Source organism: Sciurus carolinensis, chromosome 5 (assembly GCF_902686445.1).
Source record: "Sciurus carolinensis chromosome 5, mSciCar1.2, whole genome shotgun sequence".
In the NCBI taxonomy this organism is placed as follows: domain Eukaryota; kingdom Metazoa; phylum Chordata; class Mammalia; order Rodentia; family Sciuridae; genus Sciurus; species Sciurus carolinensis.
In genome coordinates, this window is record NC_062217.1 from 36,483,352 (window position 1) to 36,498,767 (window position 15,416).

At 36.1% G+C, this 15,416-nt stretch overlaps 1 protein-coding gene across 1 annotated transcript in view; it reads right to left on the reverse strand.

Annotated features, from left to right (window-relative positions):
• Mrps31 (mitochondrial ribosomal protein S31) overlaps positions 1–15,416 on the reverse strand; it is a 26,009-nt gene continuing 10,593 nt past the window's right edge. The window contains exons 4-7 of the mRNA XM_047554023.1: positions 11,395–11,535; positions 8,543–8,616; positions 3,981–4,124; positions 1–301 (exon numbers count right to left, since the gene is read on the reverse strand). Coding sequence (XP_047409979.1) covers positions 72–301; positions 3,981–4,124; positions 8,543–8,616; positions 11,395–11,535 — 589 coding nt within the window. The 3' untranslated portion in view covers positions 1–71. The remainder of the gene's footprint in view (positions 302–3,980; positions 4,125–8,542; positions 8,617–11,394; positions 11,536–15,416) is intronic.

Here is a 15,416-nt window from a genome sequence, read left to right on the forward strand (position 1 = left end):
CTCTAGTAAAATTATTTTATTTAGTTATAATATCCATCTCCAGCAGCTTGAAATAAAAAATTTCCATTGTCTTAATTAAACTGTATGTTATTTTCTTTTAAAATGTTCCTTTTTTCTTTAAAATAATTTCTAAACCACTCTATGTGCTCAACCTTCTGTTTAACACTCAGATACGGGTTCTTGGAAAGGCCACAAGTCACCAGCTCCATGAAGTGGCGAATCGGTCCTTGTTTTGGAAAATCCTCCAGGTGTTTATCCAAAAATATATGTTCGTGAAATTCTGAACCATCATCATCAAAACCTAGGCAAATAAGACATAAAATATAGTTAAAGGCATGAACTTTGGAGTTAGATCAAGGTTTGACGACCAATTTAACAAACTGTGACAAATTAACTTCTCTGAGCAATTTCCTCAGGTATGACACAATTAAAAGAGCACTTTCCTAGGGTTTTTAATAAAGATTAGACACACACGATGTGAATATTCAAAGTAAAGAAAAAATTATTGCTAATGAATATTTTAATATCAAGGGCAACCACTAAGAAAATTACACAAACTATATTTTAAAATATGTGAATAAAACAAGAAGAAACCACAAAAAAAAAAAGTTCAGGCAGCCCACAAGAAGCAAAGAAACCACAAATAGAGCCAGGCATGGTAGTATACACCTATAATCCCAGACACTTGGGAGGCTTGAGATAGGAGTATGACAAATTCCAAGTTAGCCTAGGCAAGTCAGAGAACTTGTTTCAATATGAAAAAGGGTGGGGATGGGGACAGGAATGTAGCTCAGTGGTAGAGTGCTACTGGGTTCAATCTCCAGTAGTTCAAGGAAGAAAAAGACAGAGGGAGGGAGAAAGAAGACAGACAAATAGGAATGAGAAATAGGGAAAATGAACCAAAAACAAATAATAAAATAGGACAGATTTAAATCCTAACAAACCAACAATTACTTTGAATGTAAATGGTCTAAATACAACATAACTCAGATTAGCACACTGGATATAAAAATATGACCCAAGTATATGCTATCTACTAAAACATCATTTGTCAGGAACTGCAGAGCAATTGAATAACTTTATCTTATTATATTCTCACATTCTTCCAATGAGGTATACTTAACTTTGCAGATGAGGAAACTGAGAATCAGAAGGTTAAATAATTTCCTCAAATGCAAATGGCTATTAACCAACAGCTGGCATTTGTACTCAGGTTTGCACAACTAAAGTCTTTGGTCTTTTTATATTATCGTGATAACCTTCCAGAATTCATAAACCATAATACTTTAAGAAATACACTATTGTGGGGGTTGGGGTTACAGCTCAGCGATGGAGCATGTGTGAGGCACTGGGTGCAATTCTTAGCATCACATAAAAAATAAATGTGTCCATCTACAACTAAAAATATTTTTTAAAAAATACACTATTGCCAGGTATAGCAGCACATGCCTATAATCCTAGCAACTCAGGAGGTTGAGACAAGAGGATCTCGAACTCAAGGCCAACCTCGGCAATTTAGCAAGGCCCTTGGCAACTTAGACTGTCTCAAAAAAATAAGAAGGGCTGGAGAAGTAGCCCAGTGGTAGAGCACTCCTGGGTTAAATTTCCAGTACCAACAAAACAAAATCAAAAAACACTTGTTATGTAAGAAGCACAACGCAGTGTGCTACTGCATACATGCCATGAGAATACTCTTAAGAATCTGCTAGCTGGGCGTGGTGGTGCACTCCTGTAACCCCAGCAGCTCGGGAGGCTGAGTTAGGAGAATATCAAGTTCAAAGCCAGCGTCAGCAACTCAGTGAGGCCCTAAGCAACTCACTGTAGACCCTGTCTCTAAATAAAATACAAAAAAGGGGCTAAGGGTGTGGCTCAGTGGTTAAGCGACCCTGGGTTCAATCCCCAGTACCAAAAAAAAAAAAAAAATCTGCTAAAGGATCTTTAAGTTTCTAAAGTTTTCCTATAGAAAGCAGCATTCTATAACAATATAAGTCAATTCCTAATACTTAAGCTTTCATTCCACTTATTAATCAAAACAAATGAAAGGATATCAAAAATTAAAGTATTAAACTCATACCATAATACCATGAAATTTAAAATATAGATTACATTTTCTGAATTAGGTGTCTGCAACTTGTAGCTAATCTTACCATAAAAATAAATGGACACCTTCTAATTGAAAATGCACCTAGAAAATTCAAAGAGAATGTTAAACTGATGACAACATGGGTGCCACAAAAGACAACACAAAATAGATCAAGGATCTAGGCATTAGACCTGAGACCCTGCACCAAATAGAAGAAAAAGTAGGCCTGAATCTCCATCACGTTGGCTTAGGACCAGACTTCCTTAACAAGACCCCCATAGCACAAGACATAAATGCAAGAATCAATAAATAGGATAGATTCAAACTAAAAAACTTTTTCTCAGCATGGGAAACAATAATGTGAAAAGAGAGCCTACAGAGTGGGAGAAAATCTTTTCCACACACACTTAAGACAGAACACTCATCTCCCAAGTTTATAAAGAACTTAAAAAACTTTACACCAAAAATACAAAGAACCCAACCAATAAATAGGCTAAGGAACTGGGCAGACACTTCACAGAAGATATACAGGCGATCAACAAATATATGAAAAAGTGCTCATCATCCCTAGTAATTAGAGAAATGCAAATTAAAACTACCCTAAGATTTCATCTAACTCCAATCAGAAGGGCTATTATCAAGAACACAAGCAATAAGTGTTGGCATGGATGTGGGGAAAGAGGTACACTCATACATTGCTGGTGGAGTTGCAAACTGGTACAGCCACTCTGGAAAGCAGTATGGAGATTCCTCAGAAAACTTGGAATGGACTCACCATTTGACTCAGCTATCCCACTCCTTGGTTTATACCCAAAGGACTTAAAAATCAGCATACACAGTGACACAGCCACATCAATATTCATAGCAGCTCCACAATAGCTATATTGTGGAACCAACCAAGATGTCCTTCAACTGATGAATGAATAAAGAAACTGTGTTATATATACACAATAGAATATTACTTGGCCATAAAGAAGAATAAAATTATGGCATTTGCTGGTGAATGGATGAAGCTAGAAAATATCATGCTAAGTGAAATAAATCAAGCCCAAAAAACCAAAGGCCTAATGTTTTCTCTGATACGAGGAAGACGTGGGGAGGTGGCGCGGGGAACAGAAGAATGAAGGAACTTTGGATGGTATAGAGGAAAAGGGGGTGGGAGGAGGTGGGAGACGGAAATATAATAGAACGAAACAGACAGTATCACCCTATGTGATTACATGAATGGTGTCAATCTACATTGTGTACAACCATAGAAATGAAAAGTTGTACCCCATTTATGTACAATGAATCAAAATGCAGTCTGTAAAAAAACAAAAAATTAAAAAAAAAAAAAAAGACTAAACAGCATAGCGTAGTTAAGATATAACATCTTCAAAAAATACCCAGGAAGTAGATAATATTCCATTACCAGTTCAAAGTGTCTACATTACACAAAGATTTCTAAAACCTAACATTTGTGCTTTGAGCAGCTTTTTATACATGTACCTTGCACTTCACCAATGCAATGGTTTTATGGATAAGACATGAATGTAAGACTTTAAGAGTTGTAATGTTTTCCAAAATTGAACTATACTCTTATAACCAGCATTAATGTATTAGAAGATGCAAAGAATATCCTGCTTACCAAGTAGAAAGTATTATCACGTGGTGTTCTCAATCCTTTAATGTCACAGAAATTCATATAATGTACTTTTTACTTCTTTATTTTCCTTATCAAATATCTATAATTAAGTAAAATTCGAACACTTTTTCAAAAACATTGTCAGATTTCTTCTAGGACACCATGAAGACACCTTCAGTGTTTTAATTCATATAAACATCCAAACTCTAAAAATGAACATTTTCCAGAAACGATCTCTGATCCATGTTACAAACCTCTGAAGTTAACATGTACCTGCTTCATTGTTGACTGGGAACTCCCAGAGTTTCCCCTCTTTTGTCCACTGGATCATCTCTTCAAACCCATTCTGATAGGGCTGTTCATTTACTGTAGCTAGTTGCTTAGCAAATTCCACATCCCAAAGAGAAGGTGATGTCTCTGTATTATGAAAATATTTTAAGTAAGCACAAGACAACATAAATGTCTTTCTTTAAAATGCTATAATCAATTCTGAATTAATAATATATTTTCAGACATTGATACTCAAACAATATATAACAAAAGCTCACTGAACTAAAATTGCAACAAAAATTATAAAGATTGTAACTACAATATGGTAAGTTTTAATTTCTATATTACTATAATACTGGACAATTACTGCTGTCTTTACTGCAAAGGAAAAAAATCTGTGTTATGTTTAAGAGTGTCTTCATGACTATGAATATTTTTTATATATTATGTGACTTTTAGAAAGGGGCAGTACTAGGGACTGAACCCAGGGACACACTACCACTAAGCTACATCCCCAGCCTTTTTGAGACAGGATGTCACTAAGTTGCCCAGGCTGGCCCTGAATTGGGATTCTCCTGCTTTAGTCTCCCAATTGCTGGGATTACAGGTGTGTACTGCCAAGCCTGGCCCTGATACATGATTCTGATCCTTGAAGTCCAGACTATTTTCAGTCTGTCAAAATTAATCTACTACCACTACTAAAGATCAAATAAGTTAACATAATAATGACAAAAATACTGAGGGATACTAAACTCTTACTCTGTGCTAATTTTTTTTAAAAATATATAAATACTACCAACCTTTGTGAGTAAGGTGGTATCATGTGGACTTATTACTACTATCATGTTATATGCTTCAATCACTTAATTATTTTTTTAAAATTCAAGTCATTTCACTGCTGATGGAAGAATAAAATGGTACAAGCACTCTGGAAAAACTGCCTGTGTCTTAAAAAGTTAAAGCCAGGCATAGTGGCGCATGCCTGTGATCCCAGCAGCTCGGGAAGCTGAGGCAGCAGGATCAGCCTCAGCCACATCGAGGTGCTATAAGCAGTGCAGCGAGATCCTGTCTCTAAATAAAATACAATATAGGGCTAGGGATGTGGTTTAGTGGTTGGGTGCCCAAGTTCAATCCCTGGTACCCATGCCAACTCCCCCACAAAAACAGTTAGAATACTCGACAATTCAACATAGCCATTTCACTCCTAGACATTTACACAAGAGAGAAAGGTAACACGTGTCCCCATAAAGACTTATACTAGAGAGTTCATAGATGCTTTACTTGTAACTGTCAGATGCTTTACTTGTAACTGTCAAATATGGCTTGTAATTTGAGAAACAAACCAAATGTCCCTACATCTATACAAGCACATATTACTTAGCAATAAAAACTAATTACTGATACATGCAACAGTGTGGATAAATCCCAAATAATTATGCTGAGTAAAACCAGTCAGACACAAGAATACATGCTGTATGTTTTCACTTGAGATGCAAACTCATCTACACTAACGGGAAGCAGATCAATGGTTGCCTTAAGATTGGCACTGCTGTGCTTAATGTTCTTTAAATTGTACCGTACATTTCTGCATAATTTTAATCCTTTCCTTAGAATAAATTCCTAGGAACAAAATTTCTGGGTCAAAGGCACAGATCACGTAAGACTTATTCTGCTTTACTCACCTTTGTCAAGCCTCTTAAGCCATCCCAACAAGGAGCTCATTTAGACTGCCTAGGTAAGTAAGTCTTATTTTACCTATTTTTGCCTTTTTTTTTTTTTTTTGCAGTGCTAGGGATGGAACCCAGGTCCTTAAGTATGCTAGGCAAGAGCTCTATCACTGAGCCTCATCTCAGCTCCCCTATTTTGCTTTTTTAAGAATCTGTTCCTATGAGCCTTGATGTGCATGAATATGTCTAACTACATCAACTGGTGGTATTAAGTACATTGGTCTAGATCATCTGTTACAGAGAAAAGATCACAGCAGTTTGGCCTAATTAGACATATTTACAGAGTTATTGTAACAATGAAATAATTATCTTTTTTACAAATTTATTCAGTGGATAATGATCAACCTATGCCCTTTCTATCACCATCATTATATTATCATTATTCTTGCTAATACAGTTGCAAGTATGTATTAATTGTCTCCTGTGTTCCAGGCACTGTACCCGACACTTACCTTAGATTATCTCATTTAACTCAAGATATATGCACTAGCCCTCATTTTAAAGGTAAGTACATGAGACTCAGAAGTTAATGTGGGAGAATATGATTTGAATCCAATTCTACACAAAACCAGTCTTTTTTTTTCTTGGTACCAGGAATTGAACTCAGAAAATAAATTCACTCAACCACTGAACCACATTCCCAGTCCTACTTTGTATTTTATTTAGAGACAGGGTCTCACTGAGTTGCTTAGCACTTCAATTTTGCTGAGGCTGGCTTTGAACTCACGATCCTCCTGTCTCAGTTTCCTGAGCTTCTGGGATTATAGGCATGTGCCACCATGCCCGGGAAAACTAAGTCTCTTTCAGGTAAGATTTCAGATTGCTTTGAGATAACCAGTAGGACTGACTCCATCCATCCTTTTGCAGCAGTGTTAAGAATTTGGTGGAGAATGTGGGTATTAGGGGACAGGAGAACTCATTCAGTTAGTCAATAAATACTGAAAGCCAAGTATATTGTGGGTATTATTTCAGAGGGTAAGGAAACAACAGTGAATAACTGCTAAATTTAAATTCCCCCATTGTTGCTATTCTTGTAATTAACTGGGAACAAAAGATATTCTTTAGACTCATAAGTATAGTTTAATAAAACAGTATCTTCATTACAGTAAATTAATACATTATACTCCCAAATTTAAAAAGTAAGCTGGGTATAATAATGCACACCTGTAATCCCAGAGACTCAGGAGGCTGAGGCAGGAGGATCACAAGTTCAAGGACAGCCTACAGCAAATTACTGAGAGCCTGTCTCAGAAATAAAAGTAAAAACAAAAATAGCTGGCCATATAGCTCATGGTAGAGCACTTGTTCATCATGTGCAAGGTCCCGGGTTCAATACCCAGTACAAATACACACACACAAATATAAACAAATATATATATATATATATATATATTTTTTTTTTTTTTTAAAGAAAGCTGACTCTTCAAGATCCAAGTGTCTTTTCTGGCTGCTCATGAGGATGACAACAGCAGCTCTCCTAACAACAAATTCCTCTTTGAGGCCAGCTTAAGAGATGCCACTGGAGAATCTCTCTCCATGCCTGCACATTTTGTATTTCCTTTTCACCATACACTACAGAATGCAGTTTTCACAATTTAAGAAGTGGGTTGTTCTTTTGCTTTACCTTCAGTTCAAGTGGACGAACACTGACTACATTCACTTCTTCCTCCTATAGATATTTATTTTTTTGGCTCAGTTTATTCAAAAAGGATTTAAGGATATTTGTTTTTGGTAATAGCGGGGATTGAACCCAGGTGCACTCTACTGAGCTACATCCCTAGACCTTTTTAGTTATTTTGAGCCAAGGTCTCACTAAGCTTCTCAGATAGGCCTTGAACTTAGGATTCTCCTGCCTCAGTCACCCAAGTAGCTTGGATTACAGGTATGTGCCACCATGCCCAGCAGGATTTACAATTTAAGATAACTAATTTCTCGTCTGTGTAAGTCGCATGGCTAAGTGATGCAGGGTATACAAACATGAATGAGACCTAGCCCGCAAAATCATGTTTATTGAATAGTGGGAAAATCAAATGTTTATATTAGTAAGTGGTAATAAGATTAAATACACCACTGGAGGCTGGGCTACGAAAACCTAACTTCATATACATTATTTCTCCAAGATACATTTTCATACACAGGAAATGTATTGTTTAAAAATTTATTTCATCAAGAAACCAAATTTATTATTAACCAAGAGGACACTCTTATTTCTCTTTTGATTAGAATTACTATGGAGAATTTGCAGGCTTTGACATCTTACTCAAAGAAACGGGCAAGAACAAAGACTTGTTCTTTATGTAAGAGCACAGACTTGCACTGCAAATGGTAGGTGGTGATTATGCTTTAACCCGTATCAGTAGTCAATCCATATCTGGATTGTTCAACTGGCAGAACTGACCTCCCACAGTCCCATAGAATATGATATTTTAAGGGGGAAATCTGATCAAGACAGTGATGACAACAACTACATTCATAAGCAAGATCCAGAACAATGACAGGATAGAATATTAAAGTACCATCTATTATGCAATCAAAACTCTAAGAACATCTTTGAAAGACAAAATGTTTCTCCACTTGAGAAAGAGGGCTATTCATTTCTTTCTTTCTTTCTTTTTTTTTTTTTTTGTACTGTGGACTAAACTCAGGGATACTTGACCACTGAGCCACATCCCCAGGCCTATTTTGTATTTTATTTAGAGACAGGGTCTCGTTGAGTTGCTTAGCACCTTGCTGATGCTGAAGCTGGCTTTGACCTCCTGATCCTCCTGCCTCAGCCCCCTGAGTTGCTGGGATTATAGGCGTGTGCCACCATACCCCGCTGTTTATTTCTTAACAAACCTGTTTCAGGTGCTTTTTCAGTAAATGCTTCAATGTCAAAAATATTAAGTCTTCTCCCCTTGAATAAATTTTTCCTAAGAGTAAAAAAAGAAAAAATATATCTTAGTGACTAAACTGTTAACAAAAACTGTTTAAGAAAATTTTTACATGAAAGTCTATGTAGAAATGAAAAATAATTTCCATTTAAAATAATGGAAAAATAATTCCACGTTAGCTAAAATGCCATGCTTTTAGGACTGAAAAGGCATTTGAATTTTTGCTTCACAAATACAATAAACCATTTAAAGCAGTTTAATTTTCAAACAATGTTATGGAAAAGATTAGCTTAATTCACCAAAATTTTTATTTGATCCCTTCCATATAAAATTTTAAGAAAACCTAATATTGTGGAAAGCTAAAAAAATGCACTAAAATATAAACTGTTAAAGTTTACATTTGTTTTAAGGGCAGAACACAATGTAATGTTTAAATTCAAATTGTAATTATTGTACAGCTAAATCAAAACATTCTTTTATAAAGCAATCACTGATGTTTAAAAATATTAACTTTCTTTATATAGCTATTAATAGTTAATTTCAATTAACTATTGAAATTAATTAATAGGTAACTTCTGAGACACTTTAATCAACTGCTTTATGGAGTTTTTTTTTTTTTTTTTTTTTTTTTTTGTGGTGCTGGGGATTGAACCCAGGGCCTTGCGCTTGCGAGGCAAGCACTCTACCAACTGAGCTATATCCCCAGCCCTTCAACTGCTTTATGCATCAATTTACATTTGCTTAAATATGCTGGCAGATTAAAAACCAGTTTATAAACTGAAGGCTTTGTCTTTAGAATAATTTTTACTACTTCTCTGGATCAAAGTATTTTTCTCTACTACACAAAACTAACCAGAAAAAACCGTAGTTTATTAAAATTAGATAAAGCAATTTCAAATCACCCCCAAGTCTTCCTCTAGCATGGTTCCAAGTATTTTGTAAACAAAGACTTTTATGTTCCAGAACTATCCTTAGTGCTTTGCATTCATTTTCCTACCCAACTTTCCCACAAGTGTATGTCAGGCAAACAGGATGATAAGATTTAAGATGATAAGATGGTAAAGAGGGAATACCTTGGTAAAGTATGGAAATTTAAGAGGAATCTACTAACATGGAAGGTGATGAACATCTGCTAAGTACCTACTATGTATTAGATAGGTGATTCAAATTTCTTCTCTATTCCTTAACTAAGTCATTTAAGCTGCTTCACTTTGAGCATTTATAGATGGGGAAAACTAAGGTTATAAGTTACCCCAGTCATAGAATTAATTAGTGGTAGTGCCAAGATTTGGAAGCAGGCCAGTGTGACTCCAAAGTCAGTGCTCCGTAACTCACACCTTTCAGTCTGTAATTCAAAGAATCAGGCTAGACCTGGGTTTTCTCAGGCAGTACCTGTGTCCCAGTATTCCTCTTTATTTAGTTTTTTTCTTTGTTTTGTTTTGTTTTTTCCTGGTACTGGGGATTGAACCCAGGGGTGGTTAACCACTGAGCTATATCCCCAGTCCTTTTTGTCTTTTATTTTGAGACAAGGTCTTACTAAGTTGCTTAGGATCTTGCTAAATTGATGCGCCTGGTCTGAAACTTGTGATCCTCCTGCTGCAGCTTCCGGAGGCATGTCCAGCTTTAGTCACCTTTTTAACACAGTCATACATGCACAGAAGCCCCTTCCTTGCTTTCTTAAGCTTCTCCCTTATTGCTAATTTTCAATGGCAGCTAATATCATTAAGAACCAAGTTATGATAAATCACTCAGAAGCAATTATGTGGAATCATGGAAAGAAGACTGACTGATTCGGTGAATTATTAAGTCAAACTCAAGTATTCAATAATGTGTCACAGATACTAAATCACTTTAAATTAGTAATTCAAATAATCTTCCAAAGTCACTTTTAGCTGAACTTCCTCTGTTAAATGCTGACCACTTTTTCCAATCTTCCAGTACAAATTGGTAATTTAAGATCTGGAAGGAGCTAAGTCAAGTTACTCAGATTCTGTATCAGACAAAATCCTCTGGAGTATACAATGCATTTAAAACACTACAATTTGAGAACATTCTGCTTCCCCCAACCTTTTTTTTTTTTTTTTTTTTTTTTTTTTTTTTTTTTTTTTTTTTTTTTTTAGACAGGGTCTCTCTCTATGTTGCCCAGACTTGTGGAAATTGTGACCCTCCTGCCTCAGCCTCCCAAGTGGTTGGGTTAACAGGCATGTGCCATTACACCCAGTTCACACCGGTCAAAGACAAGTTAGTAATTATCACGTAATGCTAAATATATGGTTCCCTCCTCCCAACTGTCACTTTCTGGGCTTAAAGGAGAGATCCTACAGAAACTTTATGTATATATAGAGTACCTTTCAATTGTAAAGTAACTATGCAGTTTAGCTCAGCATCATAAAAAGTTGCAAACTAGCAAATTCAAGTTGCTACAAATAAGCTGCCAATTTAAGGTCATATATGGACTTTTTTCTTTTTTTTTGATAGGTTGTTTCTCTGAGGTATGATGAAAGGTGACTATAGAGTGATAAAAGCATATAAATATCCAGTGTTAGAAACATTCAGAATGAAAAAACATGCCTCTTGTAAAACATTCATTTGTTCAGAATTCAGTCAGCTCCACTTATTCTATATCAGGGGATCCTTATTTAACATGGGCAGATGTGAGGCAAGACCCGTTTTGCTTTATAGTTAAAAAAAAAAAAAAAAAAAAAAAAAAAGGAAATACCTATCAGCAATAACAAGAACAAAGAATAAAGTAAATTTACAATTAATATAAAGACAAAACATACAAACAAAACCCAACAGACTATAGACCATGAATACCTTTTTTTAAGATCAGTTGTCTTCTCCTGGTAGAGAGAATGATCAGAACCTTCATCAAACTGAATCTGATGCTCTGGTCTTGTACTAACTCTAGCTGTAGCAGATCTGGCAATTTTCATATCTGATATTATGTAACTGAAACTGAAATAAAAAGGTAAAAAAAAACCCAGCATATTAAAAATCTTACCAATCAAGAGTAGTACATTTTTTTAAAAACAGGAGAAAAATTTGTATTTCATTTTCATGCACTAATGCAGCATAAAATGTTATGTTTAAATTTTAAAAAGTAGGTGTCAGTAAGGATGTGGGGAAAAAGGCACACTTTTACATTGCTGGTGGAGTTGCAAATTGGTGCAGCCACTCTGGAAAGCAGTGTGGAGATTCCTTAGAAAACTTGGAATGGAACCACCATTTGACCCAGTTATCTCGCTCCTTGTTTTATACCCAAAGGACTTAAAATCAGCATACTACAGTGACGCAGTCACGTCAATTTTTGTAGCCGCTAAATTCACAATAGCTAGACTGTGGAACCAACCTAGATGCCCTTCAATAGATAAATGGATAAAGAAACTGTGGTATATATACACAATGGAATATTATTCAGTCATAAAGAATAAAATTATGGCATTTGCAGGTAAACGAATGGAGGTGGAGAATATATCATCCTAAGTGAAATAAGCCAATCCCAAAAAACCAAAGGCCAAATGTTTTCTCTGATAAGTGGATGGTGAAGTGGTGGGGGGAGTAAAAGAAGAATGGAGGAACGTTGGATTGTATAGAGGTAACTGAGGGGTGGGGAGAAGGCGGGGGGGGGGGGAGAAAAGATAATGGAATGAGACAATCATCCTTACCTTATGTACATGTATGATTATACAAATGGTGTGACTCTACATTGTGTACAACCATAGAAAAGTTGTACCTCATTTGTATACAATGAATCAAAAATTAAAAAAAAATAAATATAAAAAGTCACATGTTAACATTCACATACCATAGACCATTAAAATTTGTTTGCTACTTTTTTTTTTTAATTGGGGATTGAATGCTGGAGGGCTTTACCACTAAGCTACACCTCTACCCCTTTTTATTTTGAGATAGGGGCTCATTAAATTGCTTACGGCCTTACCAACTCACTGAGGATGGCCTTGAACTTGCAATCCTCCATGCCTCAGCCTCCTGAGGTGCTAGGATTATAAGTGTGCACCCTTGCATCCAGCTTACTTATCTTTTAAAGACATTCTTTTGAAAGCTTCATTTAAGCCAGGCACAGTGGCACATGCCCGTAATCCCAGCAGCTCAGGAGGCTGAGGTAGAATTTTGAGTTCACAGCCAGCCTCAGCAACTTAGCGAGGCCCTAAGTAACTCAGTGGGACCCTAAAAATAAAATATAAAAAAGGGCTGGGGATGTGGTTAAGTGCTCCTAGGTTCAATCTCCAGTATTAAAAAAAAAAAAAAAAAAAAAAAAAAACAGAAAAAAAGGCAGTGAAACTGTCACTTATAAAAATTGTTAACAAACAGAAAAGTTTATATTTTTGTTCCCTTGTATTTATTCGAACACAAATAAAACACATCATGTGACTGACAATCCAGACATGTGGATTCTCCTTTCAGATTTCTTAAATCTGGTACACAAGATCATTGACAACAGCTGACTTTGATCACTCTCCAAAACAAAGCAGTGCCACCACTTACTACTTCTGGGCAGCAAACAGTATAAAGTAGCAGAAAGTAATACGAGATGGGGCTGGGGTTGTAGCTCAGTGGTAGAGTGCTTGCCTAGAACAGGTGAGGGCCCAAGTTCCAACCTCAGCACCACCTAACAATAATAAAATAAAGGGTAAATTCTTTAAAAAAAAAAAAAAAAAAAGGTAAAAGATGAAGAAGCTAAGTGGAGTTCTCCTCAAATATAAGAAAAAAGGAAACATGTCTGATAATGATCATGTTACGTACAAACCAGCAAATTAACTGAATAAAATTTTCTGAAACTGTCTTTCTTTTTTAAAAAAATTATTTTTAGTTATACACAACACCAGAATACACCCTGACATAATCACAAAAGCATTGAACATAACCCACTCCAATTCAGTCCCTAACACTTCCCCTTCTACCCCACCCCCTGCTCCTTTCCCTAGACTCCTTCGATGCCTCTTTAATTCATCTACTTTTTTTTTTTTTTTAATTAGTGTCCTGTGGATACACCTGATTCCAGGACCCACCATGCCACATCCATGCATGCACATACAAAAGTTTAGTATCATTTCACTGTTCTTCCCTCTTCCAGTCCTTTCTTCCTCCTAAATCCCCTACTCTACTGATCTTGTCTCTACTTTGGTGAAATTCCCTCTCCCTTTTTTCCCTTCTTTTATACCCCCCTACCCCTGCATTCTTCTTTGTGGCTGTGTAATACTCTATTGTGTATATACCACATTTTATTTATTCAATCATCTGTTGAAGGGCACCTAGATTGGCTCCATAATTCTACTACTGTGAATTGTGCTGCTACTGATGTGGCTAGTCACTGTAGTATACTGATTTTAAATCTTTTGGATATATTCTGAAGAGTGGGATGGCTGGGTCATACAGTGAGTGGTTCCATTCCTAATTTTTTAAGGATTCTCCATACTGCTTCCAGAGTGGCTGTACTAATTTGTAGTCCCACCAACAATGTCTTGAGTGTACCTTTTCCCTCACATCCTCACCAACATTTAATATTATTTGTTTTCTTGACAATTACCATTCTGACTGGAGAGAGATGAAATACAAAGTAGTTTTAATTTGCATTTCTCTAATTGTTAGAGATGTTGAATATTTTTTCATATATTTGTTGACTATTTGTATTTCTTTTTTTGAGAAGTGTCAGCTTAGTTATTTTGCCCATTTACTGACTGGGTTGGTTTCTTTTGGTATTAAGATTTTTGAATTATTTGTATATTCTTTTTTTTTTTATTGTATACAAATGGGATACATGTTGTTTCTCTATTTGTACATGGAGTCAAGGCATACCATTTGTGTAATCATACGTTTACATAGGGCAATGGTGTTTGATTATTTTTTTTCCTTCCCCCCCACCCCTCCCACCCCTCTTTTCCCTCTATACAGTCCTTTCCTTCATTCTTACCGCTCTCCTTATCCCTAACCCTAAACCTAATGCTAAACCCCTCCCACCCCCCATTATATGTCCTCATCCGCTTATCAGCAAGATCATTCATCCTTTAGTTTTTTGAGATTGGCTTATCTCACTTAGCATGATATTCTCCAATTTCATCCATTTGCCTGTAAATGCCATAATTTTATCATTCTTCATTGTGGAGTAATATTCCATTGTATATATATGCCACAGTTTCTTTATCCATTCATCAATTGAAGGGCATCTAGGTTGGTTCCACAATCTGGCTATGGTGAATTGAGCAACAATGAACATTGATGTGGCTGTATCTCTGTAGTATGCTGATTTTAAGTCCTTTGGGTATAGGCCAAGGAGTGGGATAGCTGGGTCAAATGGTGTTTCCATTCCAAGTTTTCTGAGGAATCTCCACACTGCTTTCCAGAGTGGCTGCACTAATTTGCAACCCCACCAGCAATGTATGAGTGTTTCTTTTTCACCACATCCTCGCCAACACCTATTGTTGCTTGTATTCTTGATAATCGCCATTCTAATTGGGGTGAGATGAAATCTTAGGGTAGTTTTGATTTGCATTTCCCTTATTACTAGGGATGTTGAACATTTTTTCATATATCTGTTGATTACTTGTACATCTTCTTCTGTGAAGTGTCTGTTCATTTCCTTAGACCATTTGTTGACTGGACTATTTGTATTCTTCGTGTAGAATTTTTTGAGTTCTTTATAGATTCTGGAAATTAGCGCTCTATCTGAAGTATGGTTGGCAAAGATATTCTCCCACTCTGTAGGCTCTCTCTTCACATTTCTGATAGTTTCCTTTGCTGAGAGAAAGCTTTTTAGTTTGAATCTATCCCAGTTGTTGATTCTTGCTTTTATTTCTTGTGCTATGGGAGTCCTGTTA